At 40.0% G+C, this 16,262-nt stretch overlaps 1 protein-coding gene across 1 annotated transcript in view; it reads right to left on the bottom strand.

Moving 5' to 3' along the window:
* Positions 1-8,046: 8,046 nt before the first annotated feature.
* The window catches only part of LOC124117287, a 28,682-nt gene continuing 20,466 nt past the window's right edge, over positions 8,047-16,262 (bottom strand). Inside the window, exon 3 of the mRNA XM_048388497.1 lies at positions 8,047-8,233. Coding sequence (XP_048244454.1) covers positions 8,215-8,233 — 19 coding nt within the window. The 3' untranslated portion in view covers positions 8,047-8,214. The remainder of the gene's footprint in view (positions 8,234-16,262) is intronic.

Here is a 16,262-nt window from a genome sequence, read left to right as displayed (position 1 = left end):
CACGCCTAATGAGAGTTTATTACCTCAGCCGCGCATCGTTGTGGATGCGGCAATTTGTTGTCAGGAATTGGTTGTGCAAATCAATTGGTTAATGGCCTTTCACGTGACACCGGCATGGCGAGTGGGCCATGACGTATGTCACGTGGTGTATATTGACACTGTAACCGCATCTTACATACTAATTCAAACACGCATCAAACGTAAATTCATGAAGATACTCAGAAAGTGTCCAAAGAAAGATGTAATGTTTGTGTTGCCGAAGAACAGATATGGGATAGTTTAAAGGAAATGGCCTATGTTTGATTGTAAATGTTATATTGCTTACCCCCCGACATTCATATTTGTAAAAAGATGGTATCCATGTTATTATGTTTATTTGTACAAAACTATTCGTGAACTAATTGTATACATATCTTCTTATTTGTAAGAAGCTGGTATACATTATGTGTAATTACTGATCTTTCCGTTAATAAAGTATGCTCAAATGTTCTATTGTTTATCCCCCGCCAAACATTGTTGTCCTGCATGTACTTAATTATAGAAACGGGCTCCGTACGTCCGTCCGTCCGTCACGTTTCGTTTCCGGAGCATAACTTAGAAACCGTTAGATATTTTTTCAAGAGACTTTGCATGTCTTTCAGGTACATGCTGAACTGGTGCCTTTTCCCATTATTTCTTTTAATTTTCCATGGCAACAAGTTGAACTTTTAGAAATTTATGGATTATTCTTTTAAATGCCAAAAAATTCAACCTGGTACCCATTTAACCTGATGTGTTAAGGACTCTTATAAGTCATAATAAAGTTTGTTTGTGTGGCTACATTTTGTGTTTGTCATCAATTGAAGGTATCTCCCATAGTAAGGGAAACTGTGCATGCCTTCTACCAAGTTGTCTGTATGTGACTCAATAATGGTTGAGGGTAACCTTCGTTTAATGACTTCATTATCAAGTACATCATCCCTACCTCTGCATTGATTATGACAGGGATGAGTGTGCGATAAGATGGCATACTTCTCTATGAAACTTTTTACAGTTTTCAGCACATGTTGATATGAAGACTTTTGTGCAGTAGGTGCAGCTACAGCACGTTTCCTTCTGCCACAAACAGTCCCAGTACCTGTTGAAAGAAAACTACCCAGGAATGCTAACTTTTGGTTGAACAACTCACAAATCTCAGGGCAGTACTTACTAATATATTGTTGCTGATTTAACACTCCCCCCAACAATGGCACGAGGGTCAACACACACAATGTTAAGCTGCTCATAATCAAGAAAGGGATTCAACCTTATCAACTTCTCTCAAAAGAAAGTACTTGTTAATGAATCGGCAAAACAAGAAATGGAGCGCTTGAGGAACAATGGCATTCTCTTTGTTCTTTGCCAAAGGACAAGACGTCTGTTGGGCATTTAAATATAAGATCACTTCCAAGACTCTTTACAGATCTTATGTCTGATATATCTGTGCACCATCATGAAGAACGGATGAGACTTCCAATGGTAATGATTTTCCTATGCCAGGTCACAATGTTCTGTTGAAGTATTCCCAACATGGACTAGCTATGGTAAACAAAGAAGCCCTTCAGTACAGAGAGGCAACAGAACTAGAAATACCTCCTGCTGTAGAGGCTCTCGGATGCTACACTGGGGCCAGTATTACTCTCTTGGTTGTTGTCATCTAATGAGCCCATCTCAACAGGAGTCGTTCCCCTTCCATACACTGGCCATCATCTTGTATGGGGTGTGACGGAAAAAGTGTAGTATATTGAAGTGACCATCACTATTTCTTTGTATGTTAATCAATGTGGTAATGAACTGAACTTTCTGAATCTTAATATTTTGCATTTAATCTACTATGTCCAAAGCAACATCGTTGGATTGAACTGGTAATGACCATAGTCACATATCACAAACTAATACCATTTATGTTTCTTAACAAATATTCCATATTGATATTATTACGAGTCAAAATGTGACTTGTAATGTTTTTTTCTTACTCCCACCCTAATGAATTCAGTAGTAAATATAGTAACAGATTTTGTCAGTTTGTACTTCCATCATGTTTTTGTTGAGAAGGTTTCGTTTTTTTCTTGAACTTCACAGAAATTGTGTTTTGCAGAATTTTATTTTGTTTCTTCAGGATATTTTGCATTTACATTAAGTAGATGCTCAACTGCTGCCTTTTGCAAAATTTTGAATATTTTCAAATGTATGTGTTTGTGTGATCAAATTTAACTATTGATGACATGAGATACACTTCATGTGCTGGGCAGGAGACTTGGCCACGTCAGAGGCAAACTCTACTTTTTTTTACAATTTCCATGACAACAAGTTCCACCTCGGTTAAAAAAGGTTATGTTTTGTTTAGATTTAATTATGTCATTAATTCTGCAACAGGGGCGGGGGATATAGCCACGTTAGTGGCAAACTCTTGTTTATTATGTAAGATGCTCTCAACATCTGTTATTACAAATTATATCATAACCCTCCAAATATAGTTGTGATAATGAAAATAGTATCAACACGTCACTGTCACATGCACAAGAATACTGTCCAGTACGGAACTGTAAGTGATATTTTCAGTGAAGGTATTTACAAGAAATAACAATCAATAACACTGTATGGAACCAAGGATTCTCTTACTGAAGGAAACTGAATGAAGCAGTGGTAAAATCTATCCATGAAGACAAACTTTGGAATCTTTTGGATGCAAAAAATATACAAAATTGTATATTTTGGTTACATGAAAGATAAAGAATTGCATATTTTGGTTATATGAATGATAGAACATTGTATATTTTGGTTATATTAAAGAATCAACAATGTATTTTTTGGTTATATTAAAGATACAACATTGTACATTTTGGTTATATTAAAGATTCAACATTGTATATTTTGGTTATATGATATATACATGATTGTTGTTCTGCCGTAGAAAACATTTCCGAAGAGATGATATTATTTTAATGGACATTATTAATCAAATTGATATGTGTGGCAAATTCGTTTTGCGGCATTCCTGTTTGCACCATACTCACGGGATTGCGTAAGCATTATTTACGGTTAAGCTAAAGTGTGCTTTTTATGATCACGTAATAGCTAACCAATCATTGTGCGCTGTTCACATTAAAAAAACAAGTGTGTGAGTATCATGCTCCCAACAAACAAGCAAACATCCAAAGTGAGCACCTTTTGATTATTTTTTGATAACATGATTCAGCTTTGAAAAAGTACCATCGGTAAGCAACATACTCCAAGTGATTTGAATGTAGATGTCTTTCAGTACTTGGTTGCATACCTCTCCAAGTGGATTGTTCATAGTTGCTACCATCAGTTTTTCTCAGGTTATTGAAGAACACAGAGTCACACAATTCAGGGTTATCCATATTTTAATGGTCGCCATTGGTTGCCATGTATGTTTGTTGCCGTTTCACATCGTAAAGTTCAAACCGTATTCCTGTCCACATTGCCTTGGACCAAGTTCTGGATGTGTGACTAATTACGTATGTAGGGAACACAATTACCTTGATGCTTTGTTTGTTTGTTGTGTAACACCGCACTCAGCAATATTCTGGCTATATGACGGCGGTCTGTAAATAATCGAGTCTGGAACAGACAATCCAGTGATTGACATCATTAGCATCGATTCGCGCAAGCAGGGTCGCCTTTTATGGCAAGCATGGGTTGCTGGAGACCTATTCTTCCCAGGATCTTCACGGGTCCGATTATCTTGATGCATCTCATCACAAACGTCATCTTTGAAAAGGTCTTTGAAAAGCTCGTCATACACCTCTGGTGGAATGGTTGGGCTTGATGCTGATTCACGGGACGTCATCCTCTCTGTACAGTTTGTTGCTTGTACCTAGCTACCGGACTCGATGTTCATATGGTCATCCCGGCACTGCACATCCTGTCTGCACCAAGCTACTGGACTCAATGCACATGTGGCCATCTGGGCACTGCACAGTCCGTCGGTGTTCAGAGGCTGGGCTACAGATATAATGCTGCGTCCATCTTACAAATACATCCATCCAAATGTCAACAACAGTGGAAACCAGCTTGCTTTTGACAGATGCTTTTGTTCAACCTGTTCCATTTATTGAACTAATGTGGGGAATCGAACCCGGGCCTTCGTTGTGACGAGAGAACGCTTAACCACTGGGCTACCCCACCGCCCGTAAAAAATAGAAATGACTTGGGAATATATATGATTGATGATTTGTGACATTGTGTAGATTACAGTTCATTCACTTCAGAAGTTAAGCAGCACATTTCTTTTTACAATGAAGGATTAAAAGTTGTTCGCCGAATTGACCTCGGGTCATCGCCATGGAGCAGTTAATCAGCGTCCTGATATGTCCCCATATGTTGACTACCAAGAGTCTGTCACAATGCTCTCGACAAAAGGTGTGTAGTGGACATTGTGTCCTGAGCAACACCACAACAGAAACGGTGTCCATGCAGGGATTCGAACCTCGGTGAATAAGTCAACATTTCCAAAATGTGGCTACTCCACCGTCCCCCGTACAGGTGATAAAACAAACAAGGACAAATTATCTGATTATTTTATTGCAACAATATACCCTTTTTGTATTCTATCAACAAATCTAGTGTGTCAGTCGGAATACAGTAACTTCTCTGGTACAAAGGTCATTCAACTACCTTATTTACAGTCTTTGTATGAGTGACTGAGTGAGTGAGTTGGGTTTAACGCCGCTTTAAACAGTATTCAAGTTATATGGCGGCGTGTCAGCTAAATGTGGGAGGAAAGCTCGAAGTGATGCAGGTCTCAGACGTTTACCACTTCGGTGAAACCCACGAGCACGGGTATGGTGCTGACAAACCTAGAAACATAATTTGGGTGAACCCGGATTCGAACCCACAATCAAAGGTTTCTGGCGTGCCCAAGGGACGCAACTCTGCACAGCGAATCGCTGCGCCTTAGACGACTGGGCCACCCGTGCTCCCTGTCCCCAGTCTTTGTATGAAGTGTACACAACCCCACCAGTAAGTACTTTAACACAGTGGGAACTACACAGACACCAGTAGCCATACCATACCTTAACCGATTCCTCTGAAAGTATTTTGTCTAAGTATACAACTTCAGAATAATTTGTATCATAACATTTATTTGAAACTTTTTCACAGACATCAACACTTTATACCTGCAAAATATGAAAACACTTTGTTAAAAATTCAGTGAGTGAGTTTGGTTTAACGCCGCTTTCAACAGTATTCAGGTTATTCACGGACGTGTCAGCTTATTTTGGGAGCAAAGACCGATGTGATGCAGGTCACAGACGTTTACCTCTTTGACGAAACCGTCGAGAAAGGGTATGGTGGTTAAAATATTAAAATTAGCTTTATACTTTGAATTAAATACTTCGATATTTCAGAGATCTGTGCCAGGAATCCTCACTGTGGCTACAAGTGTTAGTACAGGTGCACAACCTCTGTGTATCAGGGACCACCTGTAACACAATCCTAGTGTCAGTGTATCAGGGACCACCTGTATAACACCGTCCTAGTGTCAGTGTATACTACCTGTATAACACCGTCCTAGTGTCTGTGTATCAAGGACCATCTGTATAACACCGTCCTAGTGTCAGTGTATCAAGGACCACCTGTATAACACCGTCGTAGTGTCAGTGTATCAGGGACCACCTGTATAACACCGTCCTAGTGTCTGTGTATCAAGGACCACCTGTATAACACCGTCCTAGTGTCAGTGTATCAGAGACTACCTGTATAACACAGTCCAAGTGGCAGTGTATCAGGGACCAACTGTATAACATCGTCCTAGTGGCAGTATATCAGGGACCACCTGTATAACACTGTCCTAGTGTCAGTGTATCAGGGACAATCTGAATAAAGCTATCCTAGTGTCAGTGTATCAGGGACCACCTGTATAACACCATCCTAGTGTCAGTGTATCAGAGACCACCTGTATAACACCGTCCTAGTGTCAGTGTATCGGGGACCACCTGTATAAAATAGTCCTAGTGTCAGTGTATCAGGGACCACCTGTATAACACCATCCTAGTGTCAGTGTATCAGAGACCACCTGTATAACACCGTCCTAGTGTCAGTGTATCGGGGACCACCTGTATAAAATAGTCCTAGTGTCAGTGTATCAGGGACCACCTGTATAACACCATCCTAGTGTCAGTGTATCAGGGACCACCTGTGTAACAGTGTCCTAGTGTCAATGAATCAGGGACCACCTGTATAACACCATCCTAGTGTCAGTGTATCAGGGACCACCTGTGTAACAGTGTCCTAGTGTCTGTACATCAGGGACAACCTGTATAACACCGTCCTAGTGTCAGTGTATCAGGGACCACCTGTATAACACCGTACTAGTGTCTGTAAATTAGTGACAACATGTATAACACCGTCCTAGTGTCAGTTTATCAGAGACCACCTGTATAACACCATCCTTGTGTCAGTGTATCAGGGACCACCTGTATAACACCGTCCTAGTGTCAGCGTATCAGGGACCACCTGTATAACACCGTACTAGTGCCTGTAAATCAGGGACCACCTGTATAACACCGGCCTAGTGTCAGTTTATCAGGGACCACCTGTATAACACCGTCCTAGTGTCAGCGTATCAGGGACCACCTGTATAACACCGTACTAGTGCCTGTAAATCAGGGACCACCTGTATAACACCGGCCTAGTGTCAGTTTATCAGAGACCACCTGTATAACACCATCCTTGTGTCAGTGTATCAGGGACCACCTGTATAACACCGTCCTAGTGTCAGCGTATCAGGAACTACCTGTATAAGACCGTCCTATTGTGTGTGTATCAGGGACCAACTGTATAGCACAGTCCTATTGTCAGTGTATCAGGGACCAACTGTATAACACCGTCCTAGTGTCTGTGTATCAGGGACCACCTGTATAACACCATCCTAGTGTCAGTGTTTCAGGGACCACCTGTATGACTCTGTCCGACTGTCAGTGTATCAGTTACATGCCAGACCGTAGCGCTGATGGTTTATGATAAACTGTTGGTGAGGGCCGTCCCTCTATTATATGGTCTCTGTTCCAACCTACCGAGCCAACACAATACAAAACATGAAAATAGCATCCTCTGCAAACATCGCCCCACAACAGCTACACAGCAACATCAACAAAATAGTGGAGAGTAACATTGCCACAATCCTTCTGAAACAACCCACTGTAAAAAAAATTACACAACCTGGCTACCAAGTCCAAAGTCTACCAAAAGTCCTTCGCCACCCTGCAAACATCCACTTTAAAGCCTATAATTAACTTTACTTCCTATTACCCAAAAATCAAATCTTCAGTCAAAAATACCCTTTTATAATGATGACCTGGAAATACTAAAAAAATATATTGAACCCAATACCATTATCCCCGCGGACCTCAATGCACAACATCCATTGTGGGGCACAAAAAATTACACAGATAAATATGGAAGACTATCAGTAGGCTGGATAGATAGCAGCACACCTTATTTCATTAAAGGACAACCAAGCTACACATTATCCAATGATTCAACTTCAAAATCCATCTGCAGATGGCATAACAGTAACTACTAGTAATCGCTTAAATAAAAACTACCTTGGAAGTTCATAATGACACATGGTGAGGTGAGGTGAAATGGGGTTTAACGTCGCGTCCAAGATTATTGCACTTACATAGCGATGTGCATGCACGTGTGTGTGTGTGGCTGCTTGTACTAGTCCGGACTGATGCCGATTTATAGTGCTAGCACACTGAGATACCATGCCGCAGGTTAACATGAATACCCCACTCAGACACAGTATACTGAACCCGAGCCGACCAGTCCTTGTTTTAGCCCCTTAATGCCGAGCGCCTGACAGGGTAATAACAAGTACCATCTTTTAACATCTTTTGGTATGACGCGGCTGGGGATCGAACCCCAGACCTTCCGCTCTCCAGGCGGTCTAATGACACATGGGGCAGCCACCACTGCCCAATTAAAATATCATTAAATATATGCCATCTACCGACCCTCTCAACTGACACCCCCGGCAAATGAAATGTAATTTAAAAAAAAGCTAACTGGCAACTATTTACAAATCTATGCAACCAAACAGACACAGACCAAATCCATGACATAAACATAGAGTCACATTCAACACAAAACTAACTAACAAATTACATTAAATAGCCATTAAATGCATCCCCACTAGTACCACTAACCACATGCAGGACCCAGTCAGTCCCCTGGTGGAGCTCTGAAATTGAAAAAAAAGAAAATTAAGAAAAAAGGCTCTCAATAAATCAAAGAGAGGCCATTCAAAATTACCTTTATTCATAAATCTTGGAAACAAAACAAAACAACTCATAAAGGCAGCAAAAAAAGCCACTGCCAATCCTTTTGCAAAAATAATACTAGAAATTTTGGAAAAAAAATTAAAGCCATGAAAGGTACTTAAAAAAACCAAGTTTATCCAAACATTAAGGACCTATCTGCAAATAAAGAGAAAGCTAATGTTATCGCTGCCCATTTTGCCAAAACCAGCAGCTCCACCAACTACTCACCCAGATTCCAAAACACCATAAAAAAACATCCCTCATTCACAAAAAGGCCAAACCACACCCACCTACCAATCAAAAAATACTTAATATACATGAATTGAAAACAGACTTTAAAAAAACACAAAAATACAGCCTCCGCCACAGGTCTTGACTACAAGAGTTACATTATTTTTAATAAAATCCCCAACAAAATTCAAAATTTACTTTTACAATTGTACAACAAAATATGGACAACAGGCACGACACAATCAACATGGACACATGCAAAAGTAGTACCAGTCTTGAAACCAGAAAAACCCAAAAATGAGCCGGACTCATACCGCTCATATCTCTAACTTCCCATTTATGTAAAATTTTGGAATCAATTATAAACAAGCATGAAATACTCACATCCCCTGCCAATATGACATGTCAGGGGTGTGCAATGCATTAGCTCCCGTGAACTATGTTCACTGGGCCTTTTTGTAAAGAAATATAGTACGTTTTTCAAGATCTGCTCTGGAAACAAGGACTACCTCCATTTTCAGTCTAAATCAAAGTCGTTGCCATGGAAACTCGAAACATAACTTTTTTAAAAATCCCAAACTATCAAAAGGCACCAGTTCACCACTAGACCTATCTATGTGCCAAGTATGGTGAAGAAATATGGTACGGTTTTCAAGATCTGCTCCGGAAACGAGGACTACTGCCATTTTCAGTCTAAATCAAAGTTGTTGCCATGGAAACTCGAAAAATAACTTTTTTAAAAATCCCAAACTATCAAAAGGCACCAGTTCACCACTAGATCTATCTATGTGCCAAGTTTGGTGAAGAAATATGGTACGGTTTTCAAGATCTGCTCCGGAAACGAGGACTACCACCATTTTCAGTCTAAATCAAAGTCGTTGCCATGGAAACTCAAAAAATAATTTTTTTAATATCCCAAACTATCAAAAGGCACCAGTTCACCACTAGATCTATCTATGTGTCAAGTTTGGTGAAGAAATATGGTACGGTTTTCAAGATCTGTTCCGGAAACGAAATGTGACAGCCGGAAGGACGGACGGACGGCACCCATTCCTATAACCCCCTTCCACTTCGTGGCGGGGGATAATAACAGGCTCAAACATCATATCTCAGTAAACAATCTCATTTATTATTAGCCCAGACCAGAGTGGCTTCACAAACCATAGACAATCTTTAGACCACGCTTTACATATAGAACAGGACAGCACAGGCATAAAAACAACAGACACTGGCCATATTTATAGACTTCAGCAAAGCTTTCGATATGGTTTGGCATGATGGACTCATTCAAAAATTAGAAAAATTAGAAAATAAAGCCATTAATGGGAGAATTTTAAATTTCATACTCATTCTGAACAGACAGAAATATCACAGTTAAATCCCATCAAACATTATCAGATACCCACCAAGGAAGCACCTTGTCACCAACTTTATATAATTTCATGATTGACAACATGTTTCCAAATTCTATTAAAAAACAATGATATATCTACAGCCAAATTTGCAGGCGACATTTCCTTCCTCATCTTTGTTAAACCTAATTAAAACATAAATACAGTCTGCACTTAACAGTATTCCAAAATGGTCCAATAAGTGGGGCTTTCAAAATAATCACTAAAAAACTATTGGCATGCTATTTAAAAAATAACATATGATAAATTATACACCCAAATTATACCAAAACAATGAAGAAATCACATTTCAAAAAGAGGCAAAATTTCTAGGAGCCACATTTGACCCACACCTCACCTGGACACCTCATATATCAAAACTGGTCAACTCTTGTGATAAAGATTTAAATCTAATGAGGGCCATCAGAGGCACCAACTGGGGTTCGGGCAACCAAACACTTCTTAGTAAATACAGAACACAAATACAATCAAAAATAGATTATGAACAAAACAACTTTTTAATTATTTCAGACCCCCTTGGCCCACTAAAAGAAATGCAAAACAAATATTCAAATATCTGACCTGATTTAATCAACATTATCCATTTCATTTCAGAATTAAAATCAGAAAACAAATCTGTAAGTCTACTTTGGGTACCTGGCCACTCCAACACACCTGGTAACAACATTGCAGGCATTACAGTAATACTTGCCATAACACATCCATCCCCAACCATTGATTTTCACACTACTAAAGCCTAGATGAAATCAAAAATTAAACAATCCATCAAAATTCAAAATTTTCAAAATCTTATTCAAAATTCTAACTCTACCTTGATTAAGACTCTATTTAATAAACCAATCTATAAAAGCCACAACTTTAACAATTTGACCCTTTTTGACAAAATAATATCCCGTTTTATCAGTGGCGATACAAATCTAAACTATTATCTATATAAGCAAAAAAGACATCAAAATACTAACTGTTCAAACTGAAGAGGGGCGGTCGGGAAGCCTAGTGGTTGAAGCTTTCACTTGTCATGCTGAAGACCAGGGTTCGATTCCCAACATGGGTACAGTGTGAGAAGCCCATTTCTGGAGTCCCCTGCTGAGATATTTCTCGAATATTGCTTAAAGCGGCGTAAAACCATACTCACTCACTCATTCCCGAAGACCTAGACCAATTTTTTAAAGACTGACCACTTTATAGCACTTTCCATTCTCAACTATATCACTCTATCCCATGTCACTATCAGCACAATATTTCCTTACGATTCATCCAACCCTCCAGCAATATGCGACTCAATTACCAATTTCATTCTTAATGCTAAAATCACTGACAAAGTTTAGAACATCCCATACAAACTCTGCTTCAAAATATCATAATGTAAACACATGTTTTTCCCATTTGGGATCGGATCGAAAAATCCAGCGGGGACTGTCTTCTACGACGTCCGCTTGCGAAATCTCACTTATCCATACCACTAACAAAGACAGAGTGAGTGAGTGAGTGAGTGAGTGAGTGAGTGAGTGAGTGAGTGAGTGAGTGAGTGAGTGAGTGAGTGAGTGAGTGAGTGAGTGAGTGAGTGAGTGAGTGAGTGAGTGAGTGAGTGGGTGGGTGGGTGGGTGAGTGAGTGAGTGAGTTTGTTTTGGTTTTACGCCGCTTTTAGCAATGTTCCAGCATTTCACGGCGGGGACCCCAGAAATGGGCTTCACACATTGTACCCATGTCGGGATTCGAACCCGGGTCTTCGGCGTGACAAGCGAACACTTTAACCATTAGGCTACCCGACCGCCCCAACATAGACAGACAATAGTTTATTAGTGTCTCACTTCTGTACATACATAAAACAGCTTTGTACAAATAAACGTTGATAGAATGTACAGAACCATTCACAAGAATTATGAGAGACAAATTATTTTAAAATTCATACATATATGCTATAAAGATGATACAGTAAAATGTTATCCATATAAAAGATGCTTTATAAAAAAACCAAAAAAAACATGCTTTATACGATTTAGAATTAAAAAAGCAGACCTTGGCAAATATAAAACACACACTGGTATCAATGAAAATTAAACACAGTTTGTCGATATCAGGTTTATCTAAAAATTATAAGATTTCACAATACATTCATGTAAAAGAGTTGCCCTGATATCGTCATATAATATGCAGTGAAACCAAACATGGACCTATGGTCTTCTATGCTGTCATAACAGTGAACACATTTTCTACTATGGACAGGTACACCTTCATACCGACCCTTTTCCACACGAAAAGGAGCCATGCCACACCTAATCCTGGCTAGTGCCGACCTATAGTTTCGTGGCATCTTATTTGAAACATAGTATTCTGTCCCATATACTTGCTTTTAACATCGGTACATTCTCAATTTATTAAGCCCATTTCGCCCCTCTTCCTTTCTTAACATAGGACATCAATAATCCAGCTAACTGCTAATGTCAAGGCCATAACAACACCTCTCACTGCCAGCAATCGCCTCCCTACCCCACCACCACGACTCCCCACCCCAGAGATTATAGACTTAGACTAGGCTCACCTCTCACTGCCAGCAATCGCCTCCCTACCCCACCACCACGACTCCCCACCCCACAGATTATAGACTTAGGCTAGGCTCATATTCCCTTTCTATATCTTTAGTAGGCCCCATTTCTAATTACAGCTTATCTGTAATAAATTTATAACCTATTATCATGATTATGCTATACTTTATACATATTTCGTTAATACTATATTAGGGTAGCAGTAGCTGTACCAGCTAACATAATATTGTCAGATCAAATTCTTGGGTTTTAAATTATTACCATTTTTCCAAATTCATCTAAATATTTACACCTCCCCTTGTAATAATAAATTAAAATATAATACATAGACATACATTATAAGTATATATACTACTCAAAAGAAGTTAAGGATCATCGATTCTTTCATATTACAATTGTTAATCTGCCCTGAAATGAGAGATTACCTGTAGTAATATGAAAGAATCGGGTGATCCTTAACTTCTTTTGAGTAGTATACTATAGACATAGGTATTGGTAGATAGTTATTTTCCCTTCAGTTATAGTTTTTGGGGTATGGTGATTAGTGTATATTTCTTATTATATTCTTATTCATAATTCCCAACCTATACCCCATCTCCGAAATACATTAACTGTGGAGGGGGGGGGGGGGGGGGGGGGAGAGGGGGCGTTCATACAGGCCATTTGTCATACAGCTTAAAACAACAGGCCATTTGTCATAAAGCTTAAAACAACATAGGTTATGCATGACTGGACCACTAACCCCCTGCCTTCTACCTATCAATATGGTGTGTTTATGTTTAAGTTTGTATTATAGGGAACACCAGGATTATAAATATGAATGATCTTGTGCTAATTCATTTGCAGATTGTAAGAAAACAAATTGTAAAGAAGAAAAGTAATTAATAAATTAGTATGGTTTATTCAACATAATATTATAAATATGAACCATGTTTAACAAGAATTAATTACTTAATTCAACATTCAAAGCATCATAATGGCGGATAATGGCTTTCCAAGCTTCAATAGGTGACCTGCAGCATCAAGGAACTGGATCAGACTTTTCCTTCCTTGGGTCAGCTGATCTTTCAGTCTCTGGAGTCTATTGTCAACCTCACGGTAGACCCGCTTTCTACTTGGTTCAAGTGCACCGGGGTTGATCTGCATCAACTGGATGGCACAGATTGCTGCTTGTTCAAAATCTGTCTGAAGGGGAGTGGTGGCAAGTTCTCTGTTCAGGGTGGCTGCAACATTGGTCTTCAAAAGGCTGAACAGTCTTCTGTATGTTGGCATCTGGTGGTCGGGTAGCAAAGCATAAACTACAAGATATCTGGCAGATCCACTTCTGACGTGAAGTATGTACACTTGATCCCAAAGGGCAGGGCAGGCGGTAAAGGTACCATCCATGTATATCGTCTCAGCACCTTGTAGGATCTGTAGCTGCTCATCTGTGGCAAAGGCAAGGATCTTATTTTTTTCTCCATCGTTAAATAGGAGGAAGCGGTCCCCATCTGATGTATGGCTCCAGGCATCATCTAGGTCAACTTAGGCTCTGGTTTGGGGCAGGACGGGTGTGGTCTTCCTTCTGTGGCGGTAAAGGGCACTGCTCATGCTGGGGAAGGCAGGGAGGGCTTGGGCTTGGTCATCATCTTCTTCAGCGATCTGTTGGTTGTAGAGCTGCTGTATCGGGGTTGTATCCTATCTTGCTCTTCCTCAAGTTGCTGACAAAACGAACTCGGTTTGAATTCTCTGGGGTGGTTGTGCTCTGACACATTCCTCACAAAATCGCCAACAGTAGTGCACTTGCCGGAGCAAGATTTAATTACACAACGCCAGTGTTGTGCTGTCTGTCTTGTTGCATTCTTGTTAAACAAGTATCCTTCACAGAGAACCTGCTGGGTACCGCGGGCTGACGTAACGTATTCTACAAGTCGCAGAGCCATGATTGTGAATGATGACTGACTGATTTATAGGTTTTACGTCCGCTTCGCATTTATTGCATTTCGCGGACGGGGTAGGTGGGGAAATAAAGATGAATAGATTAAATATGAAAATCACCATACCAAAAAAACTGTAACTAGCCGGGGGGTAACCTAGATTGTACTTGTGATGATACTTCGAGAGTATTATTATGGGTGTTGTTATTAGGAGGGAGCGTTAAGGGCCTTTACTATATATTATAGGGGAACACTGAGGTAGGTGTATAGCATATTGGGTGATTGAAGATATGTAGTTAGGCTACATTATTTAAGTAAGGGGAATAGATAAATAAAGAAAAAAGGGTTAAATGTTAGAGCTGTATAAGCCCGTTGTCCCAGGGGGGGGGGGGTGGTGGTGTTGTGAAGTGGTTTGGTGGCGAGCGGTGTGGGCTTGTTATTGGTTGGTGGTGCCGGCTGGCTTAACGACTGTATTAAGTTAGTGTATGGATAACCGGGGTTATAGGCACGGACGTCGGAGAGGACGACTCGTGTTGGAAATTTCGATCCCGATCTGAAAGTTGGGTTGTTTGTTTACTAGGGCATAGTTATGTTGTATAGATTTGTTTGGGAGGTTCTAAAATCGGTCTATAAGGTCGGCTTTGATCATAAATTGGGTTATTGCGTTGAAGATGGGGAAAGGGTTGGAAGGGTTGAAAAGTAGTGTGAGGTTTTGTTTATAGTTAGGAGGGATAGCGTGATAAAGTTCAGAGTGAAGGGTGCAATATGAAGGAAGGCTGTTAAAAATATGATACAAGTCTTCTGGTTGATTACAATATGTACATTTTCCGTCCGGGTGTCTGCCTTGTTTGTGTAAATTGTGGTTGAGGTTGGTATTTCCACTGATGATTCGTTATATTATATTGTCCAAGTGGTTAGAGCTGTTAAAGTTGCGGCATTTGAGATTGTATTGCGTAAAAAGTGTTTTGAGCCATTGCGAGTTGGTGTTTTGGATTATATTGTTGTAGTTTTGGAGTTTTAAAGACCTTTTAAATTTGTTTTTTAACTCTGCTTTGGAGGTGTGGAAATAGATTTCTAATGAGGGCTGTTGGGTGGCTATCTTTGCTGCGAGGTGTGCTGTGTTACTGCCTGGTATATTTGTGTGTCCCGGGGCCCAGAGTAGACTGATTTGTTTGTTGTTATTGTTGAGTTGGGTGATGAGAGTAATAATGTTGTTGATGAGGTCTGGGCGTGTTCTGGAGTATTTGTTTTGAATTTGTTTAAGTGCGGTTAGTGAGTCTGATATTATTAGAAATTTTTGTTGGTTAATTGTTTTGATGGCGTGAATTGCTGTAAGGGTGGCTAATAGTTCCCCTGTGTTATTGTTAGTGAAGTTTTTATAGTGAAAGTTTGTTGTGACGGGGGGTTGTTGGTCTACGTGTATTCCTAGTCCTGTTTTCCCATTGTTTTGTGATGCGTCGGTGTAAATGTGAGTGTGTGTCGGCCAGTTGTTGTGGAGGTGTCTAAGGGTTGCTTCGGCCTTTTTTGCAGTTGGAGTACCGGGGCTTTGTATAAATAATTCGTGGAGCGGTGTGTCTACTGGGGGGGATGGGAGGTCGGCTATGTATTGGAGGGAGGGGTGTGTGTGTTATATTGCTTAGATTGTGGGTGTGTATTAGCTTGAGTAGGTGGGTCATGTATGGGGCTTGGTCAGGGGATTTATTGAATTTGATTGCCATTTGTTTGTTAATGTTGTTATATTTTTGTTTGAGTGTTTTAAAGATTGGATTGTGTTGTGCCCCAGCCCAGTAGTTGAGGATTGTCTGTTGTATTCTGTGTGTAGTGGAGAGAGTGTTGGTCATGAGT

Source organism: Haliotis rufescens, unplaced genomic scaffold, assembly GCF_023055435.1.
Source record: "Haliotis rufescens isolate VD_foot unplaced genomic scaffold, xgHalRufe1.0.p SCAF_72, whole genome shotgun sequence".
In the NCBI taxonomy this organism is placed as follows: Eukaryota; Metazoa; Mollusca; class Gastropoda; order Lepetellida; family Haliotidae; genus Haliotis; species Haliotis rufescens.
Note: the sequence above shows the minus strand (reverse complement) of the source record. Positions and strands in the feature narration are given on the sequence as shown.